At 38.6% G+C, this 26,356-nt stretch overlaps 1 protein-coding gene across 1 annotated transcript; it reads right to left on the bottom strand.

Moving 5' to 3' along the window:
• Nucleotides 1–5,861: 5,861 nt before the first annotated feature.
• SCP2 (sterol carrier protein 2) lies at nucleotides 5,862–26,305 on the bottom strand. Its single transcript, XM_080348991.1, has 16 exons — nucleotides 26,222–26,305; nucleotides 24,247–24,301; nucleotides 23,586–23,657; nucleotides 22,175–22,306; nucleotides 21,124–21,188; nucleotides 19,993–20,119; nucleotides 19,045–19,108; nucleotides 18,702–18,788; nucleotides 17,956–18,106; nucleotides 16,925–17,072; nucleotides 14,903–15,010; nucleotides 12,761–12,911; nucleotides 10,226–10,319; nucleotides 9,482–9,611; nucleotides 8,012–8,091; nucleotides 5,862–6,782 (listed from the first exon to the last, which is right to left on the bottom strand). The coding sequence occupies exons 1-16, from the start codon at nucleotides 26,261–26,263 to the stop codon at nucleotides 6,687–6,689; spliced, it is 1,602 nt and encodes a 533-aa protein (XP_080205117.1). The 5' UTR covers nucleotides 26,264–26,305; the 3' UTR covers nucleotides 5,862–6,686.
• Between the last annotated feature and the right edge of the window lie 51 nt (nucleotides 26,306–26,356).

Below are 26,356 nucleotides of genomic sequence, written 5' to 3'. Positions count from 1 at the left end.
GTGCCTGCTTTAGTAGGGAACAGAGGCACAGAAGCATCACACCCAAGTTGGGATTATCCAGCAGGACAGAGCCAGTACTAGAAACCAAATATCCCACAAGCAAAGGTAACACACCCTTAGACAAATTACCTACACAGGCTATTTTTTTCCCAAGCTTTCACTTCCGCCACATCTTACCCTCTTACATCAACATATCTCAAACTCACCATCTCATGTCTCCAGGCCCAGAGCTGCATTTCCATCAGTAGAAGCCACCCAAATTCCCAAGAAAACCAGAGCTGGAATTAAACCTATCTAAAAGCATCCTGACCCACCACTAAGCCAAAGGCTGTGCCCTAGCACGGTGTGTGGACTCACGCAACCTCTGTTTCTGTCCACTCCAGCTTCCTGGTGCTTTCAGAGGAAAAGAACTTCCACTGCAAGACTCACAACACAAAATTAGTTGCAGGAAACCTTTCCAGTCAAACTCAAGCCTTTGTACTCATGCGTGTTCCCTGCTGATGGATGAGTAGTGGTTGCAGCATGAACAATTTTGGGGTTTAAAAACTGAAGCCTCAGTTTAAACTTTGGTGTGATCACTCCTTCAGATGATGAAGATGGCAGAGAGACAGGTCCTTGGGCAGAGAGCTGCTGGGGTACTTCACTGCAATGGCAGCTGTGACAGACAGCAGGTGCCCCGGCACACCACAGTGCTTTTGCAAGGCCTGACACAGAGCTCTGCACAAGATCCAGTCCTGGCTCCAGCAGGAAAAAGCCCAGTGGTGGTCAAGGACAGACTTTGCTAACTTGAGCTCCTATTTTTCAAAGATGCTCTTGCAGACCTCAGCATAAGGACACATCCAGGACCAAGCTGCAGTACACTGTATTCCACTGCTATAACTGAGAAAGCCAGATGACTTATTTAAGTTACACCAAGACTGCACTGGCCTTGGTGGAACCATGGAGGTTCATGACAGCACAGGGGTAGCTCAAACCCATGAGACGTGCTCAGCTCTGACTCTGCAACCATTGTTGCTGTCCTGAAGAGATTAAAATTTACACATGATATGATAAACTCAAGTAACAGACACTCCAGTCAAGCAACAACATGGCAGAGAACAAAAGGTATAAGCAGATCTATTGAAGCATGATCTCCAAGAAGAGCTGATGCCTGTAGCCCCACTGACTTGTGATCAGCAGGGAGTGAGGCATGAGGCATTCAGGAGATTTAAGTTGTAGTTGTATCTTAAAAGGTAATAAAATGTTCTTTACTCTCACCTTTATTTATCTGACTTAAATAAGACTATACAGAAATACTGGCATTCCTCAAGTGTCCACTGCTATGTGCTGATAACTGTGCCTTTATTTGAAAGAAGAGAAAAAAGCCCATTAAAATTCTTTCAAGTAACTTGCCATCATTTGCTTTAAAAAATGAATAATCAAAACAGAAAGAGTAAAAGGGGGTTTTGTCTCCAAAGCAGGAAGGGAAGTATTTTTCAAACCTAAGAATGCACAACAGAGCCTGGCCATGAGCCTATTGGCATCTGTGCCTTGATCTGAATGAACTTATGTTTGTCCTCCCAGAGGACATGTACTGTTTAAAAAGAAAAAAAAAATCCATTACTGCTTTTAATCTACCTGAAATATGGGATACAGACACAGCATATTTTGTACTTATTTTATACTATCCATGTTCCTGTTAGCCTGCTGCAACGTTATTAGGATATTTCTGTTCCTATATCATAGTATATAAGTAACATTTCCCACACAGGGCCATATAAAGCCATCTGCTTTTAAGTTAGCAATGAATTCTTCTTACACATACAGGGTACAGAACAGCTCACACTGTCAATCTAACAAATTACACTGCTGTTTATTTAAGTAATAAAGGAATTTGTTCCAAGCAGTTGGGGTTTTTTTCCAGCATTTGTTTTCCACATGTGGTTTGCCTTCTCAAGTGTTGATTTTTCACAGTTAAGAGATTTTTTCCTGCCTTTTATCCACCCGGCTAATTGCATTCTTTTCTGTTTAAGGAGAGCTGACATCCAGCTCAGTGCTCTGTAAAACAGGAAGCAACGTAGTTCCTGTTCCAAGGATGTAACAGTTTAAACTGACCTCAGATGAATTGGACATACAGGAAATGGACAAATCCAGCCTGGTGATTATCTCAAATTTTTTCTATTGTGAGGAAAGATGTAGTCAAGTCCCTTTGTCCCATCCTCACACATCCTGAAATGTTCTGTTACCGGAAAGAATGGCGCCCCCCCTTAACCCAGCTGCCACAAATCACGCTCAGCTGTTCACAACCTCCTCACCTGCGCAAACTAACCCCTCTCTGCTGCTTGCCCAAGGGATCCCAGATAACCTCCTCCTAGGAAGACTCGCTTTGCACAAATAAAGCTGTGATGCGGCACCTGCCAGATTCAACATTCCCTTTCTCACATCTGCAGTTACAACACCTGTACTGGGCACTCTGTGTCACACATCCCCATGGAGTAACTCAAGAAGTAAGGGGAGGCCAGTATAACAAAATATTGCTGCAGTAACTGCCTTCCCCCAGACCGCCTCATCTTCCCTCACTTATCCACAGGGAGCTCTCGCAACTATCCAAAATTCAGAATTTCGTAACAAATTCCTATTTGTTATCCTGAGCAACACAGGAACTGAGATGTCTTGAAGGAGCACATTTTCTTAAGTAAAGGAGCCATGTTCTGACCCTCAGCTTTTCTTCTCATGACTCAAATTAATTCTAAGAAAAGCAGGAATCACTTCGGAAAATGCACATGGTATGAAGTGTGTAAGTGCAATGCACTGCATTGTACCTAAGCAGGACTGAAACTCAAAGCTCAAGTAAAAGTTTAAAAAGAAAATGTGTGCTTCAAACCCAAAGCATTCACTCAAATTCCTGCAAGCCAGATCTGCTGAGCCAGGCATTGCTCTGCTCACTGGCCCCAACTCTGACAAATCCTTCAAACTGCTTCCCTCATAGCAATGAAACATGTTTTACCTTTTTTCTTCAGTATGAAAATTCACATCTGAAAGAAATACATGAATTTTACATAGGATATCCCTGCCAACCTGACAGCATCTCTGGCTGACAAATGATTTCCACACCACAGCTGGCAGAAAAACCCCAAAATAAAAACAATAGCTGCAAAGGGTATTCACCAGAGTCCATGAAAAGAACAGCCCTCCCAGGCATTTTAACGTCTAAAGCTGAAATATCCTCTCCTGTGAACTGGGAGTTTGAGAACACTGAACCCTCTGCCTAGAGGATCAGAGCTTCTTTTTTCTTTGCACAAGGCCATTGAAACCAAAAATCTAAACTTTGCTATGTTCAGTGACTGGCCACCTCTTGGTGTCTCCAGCTACCTTTCTAATTCTGCCCTCAAGGACTCACACTAACATCACAGAACTGAAATAACACATAAACTTCATAAGAAAGGCTGATCTAAAGTTACAGAGGATTTTAGCTGGAGAAGAGGTGCTTAATGCTGCTTGGTCAAGAGAGCACTATGGAGTGAGAAAGAAAAATCTGTAAAGAGATTTCTAAATTGGTACAAACACAGGTAATGTTACAAGTTACACAAAAAATCAGTAACAGAACGTAAAGATAATGCCAAAATCTGCTCTGTATCACAGAGCTTTGCCTACTTCCTTACCATGATGAACAGGGTAAGTTTATTTCTGCCCATTGTGTAATTTACTTATTTAAAGTTATCAGATTCTAAGACCGCAGAATGTAAATGGAAGATCTGGGATTTTTAGAAAAGATTGCCCCCACACCTCACTCCCAGGAAAAGGAAAAAATCAGAAAAAGTATAGAATATTTTAAAAATACTAACTTATGACACTGAAAGTGAGAGTAACACAACACAGATGTCTAAAAAGACATTCACCAGTAGATGGGGTAAATATACAACTTTAGCCTTTAAATATACTGGAAAGGAGAAATACAAAACTGACTAGTTCTCTTACTTCCACACAGAGAAAGCAGGCTGTGCTAGCAGCATTACTCCCTCTAGCTACAATCAAGAACTGAACTAAACATCTACATTGAATCTGGGGTTTTTCTATTATAATGACATAATTTCTGCAAGTGCCCCAACCTGAAAGCCCTGGGCCTGTACAAAGCTAGAGATTTCTTTGGAGGCCAGGGTCTCAGACTTTGATATTCCTTTGGTAGCAAACAAACTCCAAAGTTATTTTAACACTTTTTTTTTTTTTTTTTTTTTAATATCACCATGCAACATTTTTTACCCCTTAAAAATGATCTCAACCTGCAGGTAAGCACATCTTAAACTTTTATTGGTATGGACTGTGATCTATGCTAGCTTGTTTACATATCCAAATTTGTTTGCTTCGTTAATCAATCCATGGCCAATAATATGCTGTAGCTGTGCTCAAAACTCTTGGAAAAGGCAGGTTCCAAGCTTGCATTAACAGATACCTACTCAAAGCTCTTCTGGTAGTATCAGTGATTCAAAAGGAGGGCAAATGTTGCTAATAAAATAGCATATATGCAACTCTGTGCAGAGGAATAAATTGTTTTCCATACAGAATTACTGTTGCAATCCCATAATTCCCCTTTATTTCAACCCACAAGCCAAATGGTAAGAATTTAGGAAAAAAAGCAGTGAATACATGAGCAAACACTGTTTTATAGAGAGCTAACCCTGCGTTCATTTGAGAGATATGACTCCTCACTACTTTACTTCGGGTAAATCAATAAATAAGCAAACAAGAGGAACCCTGATTCATATGACCAAATTGTATCGAATTGTATGGAACGAGGCCATATTTGTCCTATTTAAAACTGAGCTAATTACCTTGAAAAATAATATGAACAGTGAGGTGATAACAGTTGATTTATCTAGCTATTAAAAGACCAGGGCTGAGTAAAGGAGCTGCAGGCAGGTCTGAACACCCAGTGCCTGGACAGTAAAACAGACAGTTGAAATTCAGTATAAAAGTGATGTAGATGGAACCATAATTAAAAAAAATGCTTCCACTTCACAGTGCACAAATAAGCAGAGTCATTATGAAAGGAAGAGGTCCCCAGTTTTAAGATATCTAAGAAACAGCAGCCCAAAACTAGTAGTGGTCCGAAAGAAATTAAAGAAATAAAAGAAGAAAACACTCATATCTTGAAAGCTTTTAACAGGACAGTCAGAATGCAGTGTGCAGGAAAGACAAAAAAGCAACTAAGAGGTATAAAATAAAACTGCAATGTATAAGATAAAAATAATAATAATTATAAAAGAATAAATTTGATTCCACATGATGTGTAGGTAAGCTACAGAAATTCCTGGCCCATGCTAAAAAAGGATTCACACAGGGACTGGACAAACTCATAAAAGAGTATCCACCAAGAACTTTAGATTCAGATATACCACTTCTGGCTCAAATTTGTGAGCCTGAAAAAGAAAGTAAAGTCACTGGCAGCTAGGAAAGTATTCTGGGCAAACAGATCTGTTATCTCCATGTTCTTTCTAAGGTATCGACAGTCAGAAAATATCATGGGCTAAATCAACTTTTGGTCGGATTCAGTACAGCCATTCTTACTGCTCAGCAATCTGTTAAACTTTCACACCAGATGTGCAGAATGATTGGCCCGAATTAGCTCATTTTTATTATGATTTCAGTTAAACCAGGGACGTGAAAGTCTGTGCATAAGTTCCTCATTCATGGCCCACATATGTGAGGATGTGAGGTGTATGTACTGGACTGAGATGTAGTTTACGGAGTATCTACTGACAATGCCTGAGGAGGAAAAAATGGAGGACTGTAGATGCCCTTCGTCACTACCTGTATAAAAACAGTCAATTTGGTGCATTAACATGAAATCCATGTTTACAGATCTGAGGAACAGACACACAGAAGAACAGGAAAAGTATATTTAATTTTCTATTAAACTTCCAACCAGAGTACATTTTCCCCAAAACAGAAGTTAAAGCTTTTCTATTACAGATAAGAATTTCCTAATGATCAACACTGCATTTTTCTCAGGAGAAAACAGGTAAAAAACTTGGTTATTGTCCCTCTCTGCTCTCCTGGAGAACCTGATCTTTTTTAAGGTGAAGTATTAGCAAATACCGTGAATCTCAAAACAACATTCTAGTTCCTGCTTACTTCTGGATATTTTGCTTACTTTTTAAATTCCAAAGTAGTAATAAGAAAAGTATTTGATAGCAAATTCCTAAAGCCTATTCTAAAAAAATGTTTTTAGACATCCCCTTTATAAGACCATTTTAATTGAAGGAGCAGCAAGTTTGTTAGAATGAAAGTCTGAAAGCATTTGCTGTATATATCCCACGTTTAATCTGCTATTACAGCTTTGAAAAAAATGCAACTAATTTATCTGATATGTCTATTTATAAACTTCCTCACTCTCTTCCCAACTAAACTGAATGAGTAAGCAGCCTTATTCAACTCTAAGTTTTATAAAAGTTTTCACACTGATTAAAAGAAAAAATATCATAAATATTCACCATATGCCATTTGTAAGAGTTAGTGCCTCAAGCTTAGCCTAAAAACTTTACTGTGGAGAAACAGATGGAATTTATTAAGAGAATTAAGGTCTCTAATCACAGAATTTAGGTGAGAGGTGAAATCAAACCCAGCCTGCACCATATTGTTGATAATATCTAGTTTCATCCTACTTTTTTATCAAGAGTATCAAGTACTGACTGTTTACTCTAATGAGTTCAAAGTTTAGCTTTGCCCGGCTGAAGTTGTAGATTCTGAAGTTTCATTGCCATGCCCATGTTCCCAGCAATCTTCAACTTGCCTTGAAAGAATGCCTAAAAAGAAAGAAAGATTATATGAAATGCAATACAACATACTATCCCACATGCAGCCCTCCCAAAAGTTATGTGGCAGGTCCTCGCCTGCAGTTTTACAATTCCTACAGCTGTAGCAGACACTTCACATTCAGCAACAAATGCACTTTTGGACACCAGAAGGTAGAACAGTAAACTGAGGAAGTTGTATGCTTATTACATTTGTGATAACTAGAGAGAATAAACTTGGTGTTGCTTGTTTCTTGGATTACCATATCAAAAGATCTGTATACAAAGCAGGGCAGAATACCCAACATTTATTCCATGAACTTTCATTACTAAAAAGTTCACTATTTCTACTGAAGACAGTAAAGCAACACTGTACAGTAGATGCCACAAATGATTTCTTACTGAAATCCCACCCAGCCATTACTGGTTTTGTTACTGATTAATTAAATTTTATAAATCTAGTTTGTGACACAGATACACTAAAGATTTGTTTAGTTTTTTTCCTCTGGATCTTATAAAAAGATGAACTGCATGCACTAAAATATCCATATTGTAGATGCAAAATTGCAATTGGTTCTGAATTTCCTACAGGTACGTTACATTTCTGTAATGTGTTTTACTTTCAGCTTCTTGTAGACACACTAGCTGTGAAAATTTTCCCTCTGAGTACTAGACCAAAAACTCAAAAGAATGTTACACAGAGCATTTCAAATTTATAAGCACAGAACAGCAACTTAAAATTAACTTAAATGTTCAGTTTACTCATACACTATGACTGCTTTTGACACACTGAGGAATTAAAAAAACCCAAATAATAATAGGCATTCAGTGGATGCTCACCTCAATTTCTGTTTTTCAGCATCAAGATTATTTCTTACATTAATGTCAGCTACAAGTGTAAAGCCCCTCAAATACAGGGCAAACATTCATCCTTTCTCAAGTCACACTGCAAACACTATTTCCCCCCCTCTTCTCTGCAAGCCAAGCATTATTATATCCCCTTCTGGATTACCTACAGATGTTTGAGATAATATGTACCTGTTCAAAAAAGCAGATACTGTCTTTCCTGATTAATCTTTCTATGAAAAATTGGCCAAAGTAAGTCAAGATTTGTAATTTTTCAGATCAGCCATGGCAGTTTTGGAGAAGGGGATTTATTCAAATTATTTCAGTTTAAACACACTCAAAACAAACAAAAAAATAAGTCAGTCCCCTTACTGTTTCATCTCTGCTATACTTACTGTCTGAGGATTCATTTTGCCTGTCATGAGAGCCAACAAATCAGCATCAGCCATTGTAATCGTACAATCTGCCTTCTGATCTGTAAGACAGAGTTGCTATCAAGATTCAAACTGGGAGATGAAACAATAATAGAAGCTGCAACTCCACAAAGAATCTGGTGACGCTACAGGTTAGCAAAACAGTACCTGAAGTACATACAAATAAGGGTCATTATAAAAATATCAGCAAGAGATGGCCCAACAGCCAACAGGCATCTGTGCCACCTTGGAGCACTGAAGAAAGACGAACCTTTCCGAAAGGTGCTCAGCAAATTCATTTATTGAAAAGAAACAATTATCTGCTCGTAGTCAGTCAGAATGTTAATTGCAAACATTGACAATGGTCTCAAGTTTTATCAACCTTAGATTTGCTACGATTAGGATAAACTCAGAATAAATGCGTCTTCCCTGTGACACTCTGAAAATATTCATCACTGACATTTCAGGCATTTCCTGCCCTCTCCTCCAGTGGGAACAACACATGCATTCGAAAAACACTAATTTGAATTAAAATCCAGAAGTTTTGGGGATCTTCTTACAAGAAATAAGCTGAAAAACTATTTTAATAAGCTCTGATAAAAATATTAATGTATATACCATAGGGCTAAAAACTGCACACGATCCCTGCACTCATTATTAAACTTAACTCTTTGACGAAGTGTTGTCCATACAACAGAAAACAGGGCTTGTCTTTTTGTAATAACTTAGATCAATGAATTCCAAATCAAATCCCCTATCATGTTTTTAATTAAAAACTTTGTGATGCAATTTCATGCATATATGAGATTCTGGGGACAGACTGTTGGGTTTAGCTTTATATTTACACTACTAGGATGCATGACTTCAGATACGAGACATTTTCATGGCAAGGGCATAAATCGTTTGTTTCCAATACTTTTATGGGGTTCCCCACCATCATCCATTCTGTGTCTTAGTTATGTCTGCCTTTTTCTTAAATGGAACTTAAAGTTCATGTCAGCTGGTACAGTATTGAATCAATCAACTTTTACATTTAACTAGCAGCAGAGAAGTAACTTGACAATAGACCAGCTTACTGCCTGCCAGTGTCTCCAACAAAGAAACTGAATGGACAGCTACAAATTACATTTTTAGTCAAAATTACAAGGTGAGAACAACAAAATCCCTGAGGTTTGAATTGTTGTTTTTTTTTTTAGTTCTGATTTCTATTTAAGTCGTCTGGAGCCTCTAAGAAAACATGCAACTATCTGGAGAGAATTCAGAGTAGAAGATGGTGAATTCTCAGTCTAAAATATCAGGGATTAAAAGCATCAGTAATAAGAAAAGTGTAAAGGTAAGGCAGCTCCACACCACCTTCGCTCAAAGTCACTATAGCTTAAATAGAATAGGAATTTATTTTCTTTTCATTAGTTTTATGTGTTTTCTGCAATGACATAATAAAATAGCACTAACCTGAATTAACTGCCACAGAGCCTTTGCCATTTTTCACATCTACTATCCAAGTTGCTTCCTTCCCACCAGGACCATCTTTTATTTTGAAGGCAAAGACTCCACCGATTTTCTTGACAAATTGCTCTCCTTCCTGTAATGACCATGTAATGTGCAATTTATTAATTTACCTAAAGATAATTTTTTAAAAGTTTGAATAAAACAAAGTAATTTCAAAACCTTTACCCTTTCTACTAGAATAGAAACACCTATTTTCCTCTACTAGTCTTCATTTAAACAATAATTAAAAGCAAACAAAAACCAAAACAACAACAAAAATCAAAATACAAATGATGGCTATCTATATTAAAATCTACCAACTAAGAAAAATGACCACTGTCCTAACAGTCTTGTCTTGATCTAAGTCTGACAAAACATGATTTCTTCTTCTAATCACACCTACAAAGCAACAAACACCAAAATCAAACTTAAAGTTTCTTGTGTTAGTTAGCAAGCCCCTCATATACAATCTAAACTTTCATTAACCAATAAACACTTATGCAGGTAGGAACTGCCTGAAAAAAAAAAAATGACTTAAAATCATGGCACAACATAAAAAGGTTTCTGACAGTGAAATTCAAAGCTGTAACATTTGTTTCAATGAGCAGCATTGAGGAAGTGATTAATGCTACTATATTCCCATCAGGTTTCACACATGTCCTGTCATAAATTAAAATCCTGTTGTAGGTAAAAGTAGTAGTAAAATACCTCTTGAAGCTTCTTTTCAATCTCTTTGAAGACCAGGTGTGACTTAAATGCATCAACAGCTGCACTGAGAGGCACAGCCGCAACACGGCCGGTGCTGAAATGAAAAACCTGTTAATTTGCATATCTTTAATCACATTTTCAGCATCTTCAAATTATCATGAATAGGCCTAACACCAGCAAAAACAATCACACAAACACTTTAGCAGTACAGAGCAACTACATGACACCGAAGTAACTTACTCTCTCATGGACTTGACAGCTTGAATGACAATCAAAGATCTAGATGTTTTCACATGTATGGACAGGATGCTAATTTTATAATGAAGGTAAATCATTAATCTTATTAAGATAAATAAGCAAACACTACTGCCACACCTCATGCTTAAGAAATGCGGCTAGAACTTATTTGTGTGGCATTAACACCATCCTACAGATATTTGCTGAAGTAGCAACAGTAGGAACTCATTTGAAGAAGACACATCAATTTTGCTAATAATCCAAGGCTGTACTAACAGGACATAAAACTGTAAGGTGTCAAAAGAGAGCAGAACTGTTTTAAAGACCAATTCAAAATGAATCAAGTCCCCCTGTCATTTACTTTGATGTAAATTCTTGGCAGCTGTTCTTGAAGCCACTAATTACAGGCTAGATCTGAATCCAATAAGTCTACATGCATGACTGTAGAAAAAATGGTATGAAGTATCTTCATAAATATGAAACGCCATCACCTTTCCCTTAATTACGCAATACACAACATCATGCCATTACGTAAGTGAGGCCTGAACAGATTAGCTGCACTGGTCCATTTTAAAGTCTGATACACGTTACTGCAACTCCCTACTCCCTGTGTCACATAAAGCCTTTGGGAGAACTTAAGGTTTTTAAGCTTCTGTAATATAAGATGAAAACAGTATTGCTTTAGGATATGCCTAAGAAGGAACTTAAACTTCTCAATACCAATGAAGGTGAAGTCAACTATAGTAAATTAGACTTCATTTCTTCAGGAGAGACCTTATCTATACATGGAAAGCTTTTCCTGACAGGAAGGTAATACTTGGAGCAGTATCTCAAGGTCAACAGCATACAAATAGCAAACAATTCCTTGTTTCATAAAATTACAATATTTTTAAAGAGAAAGCTCAAAGCAATGCAAAATAGTACATTCTCTGTAGGTCCTTTCCCTTCAGATTTAAAACTGTGTACCAACACCCACTGCCAAGTTTTGTGAGTATGTTTAAAGAGAACACATAAGATATGTTTTTTCCTGTATCACACCTATTTTCTCATGTGGTCTAACCTCTTACAGATTACAGAAGCAATAGGATTATCACTTCTGACCCTGTACTATAAAAAGCTGCAGCCCCTCAAAATTCAATTGCTTCTCTCATTAGCTCCTCTGCAGATTATACTGTCACCTCCCATGAATTGTACAGGTCCAGCTAAAATACACACTAGAAATACGAGTTGGAAGGGGAATAATTATTTCTCTAAGTCCAGAAGATGATAAATCTTACCGTTCATAAGTTTTCAGAGCAAATATAAAGTACTAGCATCAAGCTTTAAAACCAAAACCATAATACCCATAAAGAGTTGCTCAATCTTTCTAAGCAAGGTTGAAACTGAAAACATAAAGGAACTGTGTATTTTAAAAGCTTCTCCCAAAATTGCAGTATATTTACGAATTTTAAGTATTTTCTCTCAATTCCTGCCCATCCCAGCACAGAACTACAGCAGACAGCTTCATAGCAGGGTTCTCCTCTCACTGCAAGTGCCAATTCATTAGCCAGGACTGGACGAGTAACATGCCTGCATTCTAATGAGTACTTAGAATACCACATGTCACACATACAACTGCAAACAGCTCCTCATGAAACCAAACTAGTAATGATTTTAACATTCCTGTGCATGTCTTGCTTTCTTGGCAAGCCCCTAGTTTCAATTAGTTCACATTAACATGGTCTGTTTTGTTCCTGGAAAGCTTGTTTTGTTGGCTATTTTCTTCCAATTAGACTTCTCCTCACAGGAAATCACATGAACCATTTTACAGGCCAGTTTGCTCTTTTCAATAACTCACAGTGCCTATTGAGCACCAAGAACAAGCCACTTTGAGTTATAATCTCTGTATATACCTGCAGCACTATAGATACACAACAGGTCCAACTGCTGAGCAAGTTTTAGCTTACAGTGCAATTTCTGCCTTGCACAAACAATATATCTAAAAAAATACAGGAAAATTGGTATTGAAACACAAACATATGGGTACACAGTGAACACGAAGCGAGCTTATTTTACCACACTCCCCAACCCGCAGTGAAAGTTTCTAGTAACGGTATAACTAAGGCACGAATGCCGAACAAGCGTTTCCGTTTAGCAGCGCGTTTCTCCACAGAAACACCGGCCGAGGTGACTGTTCTGGGGGCTCTCTCACACACAGAGCTGTTCTTCTCCTCACGCAGCCCCTCAGCTGTTCCACCACCGCTCCTCCAGGGGCGCCGGGCGGCGGCAGCGGCCCCGGGGTGCCCGTGCGGGGCTCACCTGGCTCCGGGGACACTCATGCCGTACAGGGTCAGCACCGCGGCCCCGCCGAGGCCCAGGTTGTGCTGCAGCGCGACCTTCGCCCCGGGAACCTGACGCCTCCCGGCCAGGCCGCGCAGCTGCCAGCAGAGTTCAGCGCACTGCGCCAGGCCTGGGGAATCGAGCACAGATCGGAGCTGCTTACAAGAGCTACGGAACATACTGCAGATGTATCCCATAGACATACTTTCCTAACAAGATATTAAGTTAATACATATAATCGGATTGGAGAAAATTAATTCTTGACAGCTCAGATACCTAAAAGTAGATTTTCTTCGGAGGCCAAAAGTGAATCACTTTCATATATGCCTGATTTTCCAATTATATCTAATCACAGAATCATTTCGGTTGGAAGAGACCCTCAAGATCCAACCATAACCTAACCTAACCCTAGCACTAAACCATGTCCCTAAGAACCTCGTCTGAACACCTTTTAAACCCCTCCAGGGATGGTGACTCCACCACTGCCCTGGGCAGCCTGTTCCAATGCCTGACAACTCTTTACAGGAAGAATTTTTTCCTAATATCCAATCTAAGCCTCCCCTGGTGCAACTTGAGGCCATTTTCTCTTGTCCTGTCACTTGGGAGAAGAGACCAACACCCTCCATGCTACAACCTCGTTTCAGGCAGTTGTAGACAGCGATAAGGTCTCCCCTCAGCCTCCTGTTCTCCAGGCTGAACCCCCCAGTTCCACCATCAGACTTGTGCTCCAGACCCCCCACCAGCTCTGTCACCTCCTCTGCACTCTCTCTAGTATTTCAATGTCCTTCTTATGATGAGGGGCCCAGTCTCAGTCTCCCTCTTCTATCAGCTATTTCTGCACTTAAGATCCAGCTCCACTACACACACATTTCTTCTTCCCTCCATCACCCACAAACCTCCACCTCTTCCCCTCTCAGGCCTCTGGGCAAGGCAGGGGAAGAATATGCATTTTGTGCACAGAATTTTACACGTTGCCAGCTGAAACATTACCAGGGTAACAAGTGTGGTAACTCCAGTCATACATGAGAATTAACAGGTTTCATTTGCATTCTCCCAGACCCAAGGAGAGAATGTGTGCAAGGGTACGTCCTGCCCTGGCAGGGTTTGGAAACTGAGGATGACCGATATGACCCCTCATTAGAATATAGGTAGCCTCAGGACTGTTTGATAGTGAAATTAGGCAGACATGACATTTCCCACATTTTAATGACTCTTCCCCTCCATCCCTTGGCAATAGAGGCACCAGCACCAGTAATTTCCTCTGGATTTCTTCCTGTGTAACTAACAGAAATGTAACACACATCCAGCAAAGTGACACCCTCATCCTGTCACAGATACCCACAGTCTCATTTACCTAAAATACTTTTCTTCCAAAATTTCCTGATACTTCCCCCCTCTACACTAACTGCAGATTATCTAGCTGTTACAGCTGTTTAGATTAAGGTTTGTTGTTTTCCTCTTCTCCAGTTTTTTGACAACTTCTCATTTTCAAATAAGGAAGGTGAATTATTTTCACAAATCCAAACACATTTTATCCAAGAACCACCTCATTTGGCATAGCAGTTTAAAGAAAACAAAACACAAAAAAGCCCTATGTTGCTGGGAAATGGTGACTAACTAAGCTTCTTTTGTGAAACCAGATCAATATTTTTACATCAAAGGCTTAAGAGAAATAGCTTTTGTTACAGCTAACAAGGGTATGGGCTATTCAGACGCAATAAAAATCTCCAAGATCTGAAGTTTAAAGGCTGACAACATTCAAAAGTGGTTATTCAAACTACATTTATCGGGAAGTTGTACTACTAAGCAATTCTTCAGGGAAAAAAAAAAACCAAAACAAACAACAAAGAAGTTAAGCTGTTTGCAGGTTGCTTTAACAAACAGAAAAAGCAGCACCATAAAATTAAATAAGTAATTAAATTCACACTCCAGTGCTTTTGGTTTGGGTAATCCTACATGCCTGCATGAGGTGGAAATGAGAATCAACTCCAGTGCTCCCTTCCAGCCTTACAAGGCCCTCGTGTCTCACACACAGATCAACACAAGGGGGAAGCATCTGCCCTTCTCCAGAGCTCTATTGTGGATCTAACCAGCATAACTAAATGAAATGGTTTTGCATACCTGTAGCTCCAAGCGGGTGTCCCTTTGAAATCAAACCACCACTGGGATTAATAACCCATTTTCCTCCGTAGGTATTGTCTCCTCTGTCAATCAGCTCACATGCTTTTCCTACAAAACAGTATTTATAAAATGTTTTCCTTTCGTTTTTAAGCGATTTTTCAACTCTACTGTCACTTACTGAAGATGGTGCATGTCAGGCAAAACCTAGAAAATACCACACCACAGACTTTACAAAGAGAGGGCTGGAAGTAGCCAAACTAAATTAATGAGAATTGCTTATACCGCTGGAGAAAGTCTAACATGGAAAAGAAGTAAAAGGGCTAGTGTTTGATACAAAAGCTTTTTAAAATTTGCTGTTGAATGTTTTCATTGATGTATAGTATTATGCTATAATAAATATAATGAAGTTGCTCATTATTCTATTAATGAAACTGCAGCGATAATTATGTTTTTTGTAAAAGAGGGGTTAGTTATCATTTGTGACGCTCAGAACATGGGAGTCCTGGTGAACAAGATGAACATGAACCAACAACGTGCCTTTGACACAAAGACAGCTAATGGTATCCTGGGCTGCATTAAGACATTAGGATAGTAAACAAAACCACTTGTAACACTAACACTTAGAATTGATTCACTTTCCAGACTACTAGTTCCCTGCCTTCAGGAGACAGTTCTCCCCTTTAACCAGTCCCTTACTCCTTTATTCTTGTACCAGCTGCTTGAGCCTACATTATTAACATCCGGGTCTAATAACGATCTGCCCCATTTCCTGTATTTGTAACTTACTTCTTCCCATTAAATGAGAATCCCAGCACATCTAAACCTGCAGTGCGGTTTATGCCATTTCACTAATCTCTGTCTAATTAGCCTGTCACCTCAAGATGAGCCTCATGTACTTTGAAGGTCAGACTGACTGAAAGGTGGCGAGAATTGCACTATAAGAATGCCACATACAAAACACATTGGCCAAACAGAAAAGCACCATCAGGATTCTTCTCTTTTTTTGATTAAATGAATGAAGCTAAAAAGCTTAATATACCTATCTAAATAATGTCAACCAGTTACCATTTTTCCTGCAGATACCATAAAAACACAGCAAAGCAGACAGTAAAAAGCAAGAATACAAAGTCAGATACTCAAAGAACTACAAATACATAAAAAGTCTTCCTGAAGATCTGTGAACTTGTCTGTTCTGGTGAGAAAGCTTAGACTTAATGCAATACACCACCTAGTGACAGAATATGATATTTTCTCAAAATTAGTTAAAAACAACAAATTAGGGAAATATTACATCAGATGATTATTTATGCAAAACAAGAATACATTTAGTGTTTAAACATATCAAATACTGGAGTAGCAGTTCAATGCATTTTTTATTTCAAATCAAAAATCTCTTCAGTAGAAAATCTTAATGGTCTGACTTACCTACATAGAACTAAACTCCACTACAATTTAACCTGTTGTAAATCCACTCCAACGACATTAAACTAATCTGGGGACAGATTGTGCATTGTTACACAGTTGACTTTAAAGTCACGTTCACAGCTTGCTAACAATTCTGTATTTTCAAAGGCAAAGATGTTTCAAGATTTTTTTAAAAGTCATATCAAAGATAAGTAACTTGGTCGTGCCCTCTGTAGGAAATTCTTGTCCCATTTTTTTCTTCCTAAAAGGTAACACAAGGATAGATGGAAATCTTGGATTTCTTGCTTGAAAGAGCCATCCCTGCACAAGCTAGCCATCTGATTTCACACACTTATCCAACACTTGAATTTGCCTTGGATATGTCTTCAGAAATCACAGTTACATGCTCATTTGTTAATCTAATTCTAGAGTTTGCAGGTCTGTGTGTTATTACAGTGGTAACTTGCTTTTCCTTCTTATGAGATTACCTAATAAGAGTTTCAAACATAGAAGATCTGTTTACTAGACAACTCAAAGTTCTAATTATATGAACAGATAAAAAGATATTTCTAATGCTTTCCATTTTAAGAAAACAATGATCTCCACTGATGCTATTACCTTCTGGACAGAGTCCCAGGGCTTCATAGGTAATTAACTCATTAACTGAGAAACAGTCATGAAGTTCAATCACATCAACATCTGTAGGTTTTAGGCCTGCTATTTCAAAGCATTTTTCTGCAGCTTTTTTAGTCATGTCATAGCCAACCTGCAACAAGAAGAAATGGCGTATCTATCATTAAAGAAACATAGCTAACAATTTCATTTCTACACTTAAATGTGCTTTTATGTGTCCTGTAAGTGAAAGTAACCTGTAGGAGATGTCATTCTAATTTATTTCAATGCATCACATATCATAGCCTTTAATATTCCTACAGTATGAATGAACAGGAAGAAATAATACATTTTAAATCCCCTTGTTGGCATATGGAAAATTTTCTGGGGAATATCCTGTTTTCTCAACATTGCTTACAAGCCAAATCACTCCTTTGCATGACCCCGATCAATAGCATTGAAACAAATCCTCAGACTATGCTGCTACCTTTTTCTATCAGGCATCTGACTAGAATTGTATTCAAAACCCAAACAGAACATGACCAGAGTAAAAACTATTGGGTATTCTAATGGTTTGACTATCATTCCATTATTTTAGTCAATATGCAGTGGGATCCAAGCTCTGCAGTTCAGGTCTTTGCCTTCATTATACTTAAGGAAGTAATCATGACTACACCCAATGGGTTATTGCAACTCCAGTATTACACAGACATAAGTAAAATGGTTTTAAGCTTTATTACTACTATAAACAGAAAAAATAAAGAAATGTGTTTATCACTGTTCAAATTGTTTAAAAAGTAGCCTTTAAATAATTTGTTAGAAACTAGTTTTTTTATAGCCTGTTTACCAACTTCTTACTGTTATCCCACAACCACACTCTGCCTACTCCACCTGCCCAAATGAAATTACTTTTATATTTACCACAAAGTGTGATTTGTTTGCTTACTGACAGAGAAATGTCTACAGTGTCATAAGGACTTGTGGGTATTAAAAAGCAACCCAGAAGAGCATAATGGAACACAGAATTGTAAACCTACCATCTTCATACAACTGTTCTCTTCAAACGTGCTTGGATAATCAGTAGCCATCACCTGGGCCAGAATTTCCACAGCTTTTGGCTGCAACTGGTGCCTTTTCACAAACTCCTCACTAGCCAAAATTGCAGCTGCTGCACCATTTGATGTTGGACTGATTGAAAGAAAAATAATGTCATCATTCTAAATTAGTCACGTCAATCTTGCATAGAATTATCTTTTAAAACAAACAAAAACAAAAAGGACAAACAAAAAACCACTTTCTTTGGCTGATACCACTGAAACCATAAATTCCATCAGTGTTTTCTGGACACTTTCAGTAATATTTAAAACAGACATTTGAAAAGCATAACATCAAAACTGAAATGTATCATTAGGTTTTAAATTTAGAACAAAAAAGCCTCTACTTAGCTATAAACAGTGTTAGCCACAAGCCTTCCAGGGGTGTATAGGAAAGGCTGAAGAGAAGAATTAACAATTAACAGCAACATATGCACATGGGTAAAAGATACAGAATGACAAGAGAGTCCTAAAGTACAAAACTCATTTCAGCCTACTGTATTATACTGTGAACAAGTATCTGGACAGTGTTTGGTCAAGACAGAAATTCCACATTCATTTTATTTATAAGTTTTACTTCACATAATCTGTAAATTTTCCTTTACACACAGACTTTTATTTAAATAACTGTTCTACCATATTTATCTTAACATCAAGATTTATTTCACAATGCTAAGTCCTCTCCTTACCAACACTGTAAGACGGTCAAGAAATCAAAAATTTTGCGAGAATTCAGAACTTCATCTAAAGTGTACTCCTTTTGGAACTGGGAATACCTAAGAAAAACACACAGATACCATCTTAGTTTTAGCACAGCCTTAGCAGTCAACATACTAATACCACACTATTAGACAGCTACAGAGCTGGTTTTTACAAAGTATAAGGCACTGGATATTGAATTCATGCTGAGTATAACTCTCATTCCATAATAAAGAATACACTCTGCAAAGTATTTCCAACAGTAATATTCTGTTTTGCATGAATTTTGTAGCAGCAACGTAGTTCAATATAGAGGTAGGGTACATTACTCACGGGTTGTTAGTGGAATGGCTATGATTCTTCCATGCAATTTTTGCAAAGTACTCTGGATTTGTCCCTGGTAGGTGAAAGAAAGCAGTGTTAAAATACTTTGTTTACCCAAACTGTGCTAAAAGAGCATTTGGAAAATTTTGTCATAAGAATTTAACCTTTAAAAACATCTTTACGAGAGACTAATTGTTATCAAGGCTTCCTTTAGAACTTAACTTAGGTCTAAAGCTTAGATAAAGACTACTAAACATGGCTGAGTTTCAGCTAACAGAACATCCTACTTAGGTATTTGACACTTACTAACATAAAGATACAGAAAATAACTGCATTTTATTTATTCGAGGTATTATATTGTTGAAATTTGAATGCTCATTTTCACATCAGTACAAAACAGCTGCAGTGAAATATTTGGAGTCTAAAACGTTTCTGTATACTAGTCTAAAACTAAGTGCAAATAAAAGATCCTTAACAGGCCAACCTCCTACCTTGGAGGCAACTCCCTTGTCTGGCAAGAGGGTAAGAAACAGCAGCAGCAGCATCCTAGTACTATATTTGGAATATCTGAAAGCCTTTGTCAAACAATTCAGTCCCAGGTCTATCTACCCATCCTAAGACACAAGGAAAAATGCAGGAAATCATACAACCTTATCACCCAGATCTTGCAGAGGCACAAACCATAATACCATTAGCATGATTACCAGGCACACTGTATCACAGCCTTAATTTTCTCTCCTGATGTTTTTTGTTTTCCCCACACATCACCACCTTTTCTGTAGATAACTCTTTATCTAAATGTATTCCCATATGAGTTAGCTGTAGATGTTGCAGCTGTAGTACCTGGGTAAAAGAAAGAGCCCTGAATGCTATCATTTTTTTAAACCTAAATCCTAGTATGCATATTTTTAAATCACTTAATTAAAAGAGGACAATGAAAAAATGTATTTCACATACCATATTTCTCCATATGTTCTTTGCCAGCACTTGCAAACATCTGAGGTGCTACTGGAGCACTTGCTAAGCCGTATTTATTTATCATGATTTCCAAATGTTTGTCAATTGGATTAGTTCTGTCTGAAAACTAAAAAGAAGATAAATAGTTATGAAGCAACTCAATTCCCTTTCCTTTACAACATTGCCACAAAAGTGCCCTCAAGCAAAACAGGGTTTTTTCTGACATTTTAACAATTCCACCGGACAGCATGTTGTACTCCAGTGACATCTTTTGAAGCATTCATAGTTTTGCAAGTATAAGAAAGAGTAAATAAGCAGAAAATGCTTAACATTATCATCACTGCACTGATTCACTGCAAAAGCACCCCAATGTGATTTCTACCAGTCACTATTTTCAGTAGACAACTTCAAGTATTCTTCACCTCAGCTTAAAAATCCTGCATTTAATATAGTTCCAAGTTATAAAATTAATGCTGTATCATAAAACATGTTAAAGATTAACTGTTACTCATTTCAATCGGTTGTTAAATTTAACACCTCTCACCCAAATTTCTGCATATATTATCAAACTTCCCAGTTCTGTAATTAAACAACACATGGGCTCTAATATTGCCTGCCATAAGGCAAAACACAAACAAAACCCCAAACCTCTCCAGTAGAAACACGGAAGAGACAACAAAGAAAGGTTTACAAAAGCCTTTAGTCTTTGGGAAAGTGTATTAACTGGTCAGCTGAGTGAGCATCAAGACAAAAGACCCAGATTTTTCTTCTTTGATTTGCTGTGTCATTTTGAGAGACTCTTCAATTGCTCAACACTTCAGTATTCTTTCACTTTCATTATTTCCTATTAACCTTGCCTTTAATGTATTCTTGGCAAAATACTAAAAGCAAGACATACTAATTAATGTAAAATGTAACAAAATTAATTCTAAAACATTCCATGCAAAAATTGTGTATCATAGGTGCACTCAGAACCATAAAACTCATTAAAGGTTGCTATGGATTAAAATAATGGTTCATTTTGTAATCATCTACAGAAACATCTTAAAAGAACCAGTATTTATGAGAAGACGTTTCAGAAAATCAGGAGGTGGATTTCATATAAAAATATAACGTGTTTCAGATACTTACACCTGAATTAAGGGATCCTTTTGCCATCCTCTCAAAGCCAAGTGCCAGAACACAATTTGCCAAACCTTAAAATGAAATTTGTGGCTATTTAGAACACAAGGTAATTATAAATGACATTATGTACTAACAATTATTCAGTCTCAAGAAACGGTATGAAGGCCTACGAGTTGTTCTTCCTCCTTTCTTCACTTTTGAAAGAGAGTCAAATTGGGGTGCAAATGGTATTGATACAAACATATCAATACTGAAGAATGAGAGATCACTACAAGGTTTCAGTTTATTATTTAAATGTTTGATAGATTATCTTAGATGATCAAGCACTTAATGTCTCTGCTACAAATACTAGAATAATCATACAGAATGTTACTATAGTTTTCATTACATAAACATCAGCATTTAAGTGTAAGAAAGTATCATAGTCCACAAAGGAACCGCAGAAACAGAAGGAAACACTCATCTGTCAGTTCAAAGCATAGTCTGTCCCAAGGCACTGCTCTCTTCCTCTCCCCTCCAAAAATGTATTAGTCAAACACTCACCTTAAGTTAAAAAAAAAAAACAAAACCACTTTTTAAAAAAGTTACACTTTTTAACAGATTCTTCTTTCCACCCTGCAGGGTCTAGTGTCTTGCAGTACTATAACATTAATACAATATTACACTTTACACTACTCCAAACAATTATTCCAGAAAAAAAAAAAATTACCTGGCTTTCTACTCACTAGGTTCATACAGCTTATGACAAGGGAAAACACATTTATATATCCATATATATTTCATCTTAGTGCATCACAGACAGTCTCTTAGGTGCACACATAACGCTCTAGTTCATAGTGACTGTCCTACTTTTCAAGTGCTTGGTCTTATATTTTCATATACAACTGAACAACCTTTTCAGTTGAGTAAGGCAGAAGACACAACTTTGCCTATGAGGATAGGATAAGACATTTACCACTCAGAGTACTCACACATTCACTAGTCCCATTCCTAAATCAAGTTATATTAATAGAAATAGGGAATATATATTACCCAGCCCCAGAGCAAAACAACTCACCTCCTTCTACAAGCTGTCTGGCCACGAACAAAGCAGTTGACCCAGTAGCACAGTTGTTATTAACATTAATGATAGGGATGCCAGTCAAACCCAAACCGTGATAGATAGCCCGCTGTCCACAGGTCGAGTCACCTTTATACAGAGACACATTAAAATAAGGTACATAGAATCATAGAATCATTTTGACTGGATAAGGCCCTTAAGATCACAGAGATGAACCATTAACCTAACACTGTCAAGTCCACCTCTAAACCATGTTCCCAGAACCTCATCCACACATCTTTTAAACACCCCCAGGGATGGTGACTCAACCACTTCCCAGGGCAGCATACCCAGACTTCACCAGCAAAAAGAAATCCTACCATCTATGTCCAATGCCACCACTTAAACTGTAACTGGAATTTCTGAACTGTCACCCTGAGCGTGTCTCTCATGTTCACAGTACAAGAACCTTAGAAATAAGATGAAAATAATCAGATTTTTAAAAGAGAAGTTTGTCCTGCTTCTGTGACAACAGGCCATGAATCAACAGAAGGTAACGGAATTGGACAGAAACATCTCAGAGGTGTGGCTTGGAAGATGCTACAGATGTCATAGCTGATTGACCCTACTTCAGTTGCCATAACACAGTCATTAACAGAGGAACAGGAAGAAAGTAAACGGAAAACTCTTAGGAATGGAAATAGATTTCCCCGTAATAGAAATCTGATTTGGACTGCTCTGAAAAATACATCAGGCATCTGTTAACTGGAGTGACAGGAAAAGGTTCAAACCAGTCATTTACACCATCTCCTCCTGCAGTGAATGCAAGTTAAAAGCTTCTGCTGAGGGTATTGACTAGAAATCTGCTTGAGGGCTGTGCTGGTTTTGGCTGGGATGGAGTTGGTTTTCTTCCTAGTAGCCAGTGTGGGGCCATGTTTTGGATTTGTGGTGAAATGGGTGTTGACAATACAGGGATGTTTTTGTCATTGCTGAGTGGTGCTTGTATAGAGTCAAGGCCTTTTCTGCTCTCACACCAGCAAGTGGGCTGGGGTTGCACAAGAAATGGGGAGGGGACACAGCTGGGACAGGTGAACCCAACTGACCAGAGGGATATTCCACACCACATGACATCTTGGTCAGTATATAAAGCCGGGGGAAGAAGGAAGAATGGGTGACATTCAGAGCAATGGTGTTTGCCTTCCCAAGTAACCATTACGCATGATGAAGCCCATGACTAGAACTGAAAACTCCACAAATAAACAGGCACAGATCTGTAATCACTAAAAATAATCTTTTTTTTTAAAGTTTGAGACAGGTCTACAAACTGACACGTGATTAAATACTATAACCTGAAACCAATGGGATCCCTCATGCTTTATCTACACAGATGTCTGCAAATGTCACATCCCAATCAAATGACAATACTTACCATAAACATAACCCACGCATGCCTGCTCCACTGCTGAATAAGGAATCCCAGCATCAGCTAAAGCCTTTTGGCCTAAAATGTTTAAAAATTGAAAAAAAAAAGATTAGAAATTGAAGGTTAAAAAACCAAACAAACAAACACAAAGGCAGCTGTCACAACCATAACAAGCAAACCTAGCTCAGTATGTATGATTCACACATTCATAAACAAGAAAGAGAAAGCTGTAAACATTTCTTATTAGAACATGTGAATGGTTAATACAGTCTTGCACCTTAATTCTCACAAGAACAATTTTGTGGTATTTTGAGTTCTGAATAAGCTCCTTTATCAGAAAACATCATGCAATCAATTCTGTGTTCATGCACAAAGGTTCTCTGTTTCAATAAAATTATATTTGAATAATATAGGTAGGTATGAAATTATTTAAAATGTCCAATTCAGTTTTAAGTTATCCTTTTGACTTCAGTTCTGGAAAGCAGCGAAACAAACAGGTCAGTTATGGATTTTGTGAAAGTGTTCTATCAGTTTTATATTTGCCTTTTTTACGTATCTATTTACTGAACAGCAGCTGCTCCTTCATATGTATAATAAAAAGATTAACTGTAAGGCTTAAAATAAGTGTCAACAATCAAACTAAATGCTTGCTTTATTATTAAATTACCTGCCTCCTTAGCCATTTCAGGATAATCAACACTGTTTGCATCAGGCTTCAAAAACTGACAAGGAAAAAAAAAAGTCACAGTGAGATGTAATACATTTTTTGCTCAGATTGGTATATTTAAAAGCTTATATTTCACTTAGAAACAGGTTTGTGAACAAACAGTTTTAAATTATGCAAACAATTTAATCGACAAAATCTGCACAATTCCCGAGTAATACTGCCACACTCTGTGATGGCTAGAAGCAAAAAATAGTGCAGTCTTATGGAAGCTGAGGACCATTTTTGCTCAGTCTTAAAGAAGATCCATGACTGGTATGGAGATGCAAAATAACCCTGTCCAAAGCCTGTGGTTGGGACAGAGAATAACTGTCATCTTCACCGATCCATTACAATAGATGACTTAATCTTCACTAAGACTTTGACAAAGAGTTTAACTTCATTTTGTTATACTAATTGTAACAGGAAAATGCTTGTTCTTGGTATGGAACTTAATTCTACATAAGCCTCCCTTTCGTAAGCCTTATTTCACTTTGTTACAAATCATATTCTACCTTACCTCTCACTGTTACAGTAGAGGTGGTCATTTTCTTAGTACTATGACTCACTAGAGTCCACCAACATGTTTTGCATTGCTTCAAGATTAAGAAAAATGTGACCGCTAAAAAAAATCTTCATACTAGCTACTTATATTTGTACAAATTATTTGATGTTGTTAGTATATAGAAGCTAATTTGCTACCTCCTTATGCTTACATCCCCAACTCCAGCCTCCCGCAACACTTAGCTGTACCTTCCTTTCCTTAATCTAGCCAGAGAACCTTCATACCAAAGCTCATAAGAAAAAAAAAAAACAGTGAACTGAGCATTATAAAAGTCTGTAAGAGTGACTGATGTTACTTGGGCTGACAAAGGGGGGAAAAAAACAGAAAGAGTATGGACAATTTCTGAAATGACACTACACTGGTAACTGAGGTGATCCACTTTTGAAAATGAAAAGCATGGCCTGCGGAACTGACAATTGCACACACAGGGAACACAGACTGTTGGATTAGGACGGTATACCAATTTTTAGCAGACACTACATCATTAAGAAAAAAAAAAAGAGAGAGAAAGGACACAATCCTAGAAGACTTCACAATAAAATGTTTAACATTAATATGGTGTCTGACAGGTTTTAGTTGTCTCTTCTGCACTGCTGTTCCTTCCTGGAGAACATCACAAATGAGTTTGAGGTGAGGTCAACAGCTAGCAGAATTAAGTCTTTTACCTTTTATTTCCTCCCGTATCACATCATATGCTGGAGAAACACCCATAAAGCAACAAAAAGTTATTTTAAAAGTGTTGTCCTGTGTTGGTTTTTTTTTTTTTTTCTGAGTTCTCTGGCAAACATCAAAGTCATCTTAAGTTTCACTCACCAAGATAAAAACTGTCCCTCTATCTTTTGCTGCTCTGAAAACGTGCCTTGCTGCGGCGATGGAACGAGCAGGGACACGGATGGGCAGAGGGTCTGTGAGGCACCCGTGCCCACCGGCCCCGCGGCTCAGAGCGAGGGGACGGGCCCATGGCCGGGGGTCACAGTCACACAGGGACGCGCTCTGGCCGTTCTAAGTCTGTTGTATCGACCCGCTCCCATCGGTTTGACTTGGCTGGCGGCCCGTCCTCCCCCCACGCCATGCAAAGGTGAACTTTACGCGGGGCCGCTCCCGCCCGGGCCTGACCCGCTGGCCCTGCGCTCCTCCCCGCCAATGTCCTCCTGAGCGCGTTTGTGAGGGGCCCCATCTCCCTCAGGGGAGGAAGGGAGCGGATCGCACAGCGCCGCCGTCCCCCGCGCCCCGCTCAGCCGCAGCAGGGGACCCCCGCAGCGGAGTCGCCTCAGCATCGCCGCCGAAACACGACCCGCTGGGGCCGACCCCCCCCACAGGCGCCGAGTTTGTCTGTGCTCCTCCCGCACAGCCCCGGCGCGCAGAGCCCCGTACCTTGGTCATACCGACGCCCACCACGAACACCCGGCGCTGCATGGTGGCGGCGGCACACGCACACCCCCCTCCTCCGCCGAGACCCCTCGCACGGACAGCGGCGAGCGACAGCTGAGCGAAGGGGCGGGAGGTGAA

Source organism: Nesoenas mayeri (assembly GCF_963082525.1).
Source record: "Nesoenas mayeri genome assembly, chromosome: 8".
Lineage (NCBI taxonomy): Eukaryota > Metazoa > Chordata > Aves > Columbiformes > Columbidae > Nesoenas > Nesoenas mayeri.
The sequence above is the reverse complement of the archived record's forward strand: the minus strand, read 5'-3'. Positions and strand labels throughout refer to the sequence as shown.

Excerpts from the sequence above, each read along its gene's own strand:
- SCP2 (XM_080348991.1), bottom strand. The coding sequence starts at position 26,263 with ATGCAGCGCCGGGTGTTCGTGGTGGGCGTCGGTATGACCAAG. Across the intron at positions 22,307-23,585 it reads ATGCGTGGGTTATGTTTATG|GTGACTCGACCTGTGGACAG; the intron begins GTAAGTATTGTC and ends CTCTGTATAAAG. Across the intron at positions 8,092-9,481 it reads CTCTGTGGCAGTTAATTCAG|ATCAGAAGGCAGATTGTACG; the intron begins GTTAGTGCTATT and ends TCTGTCTTACAG.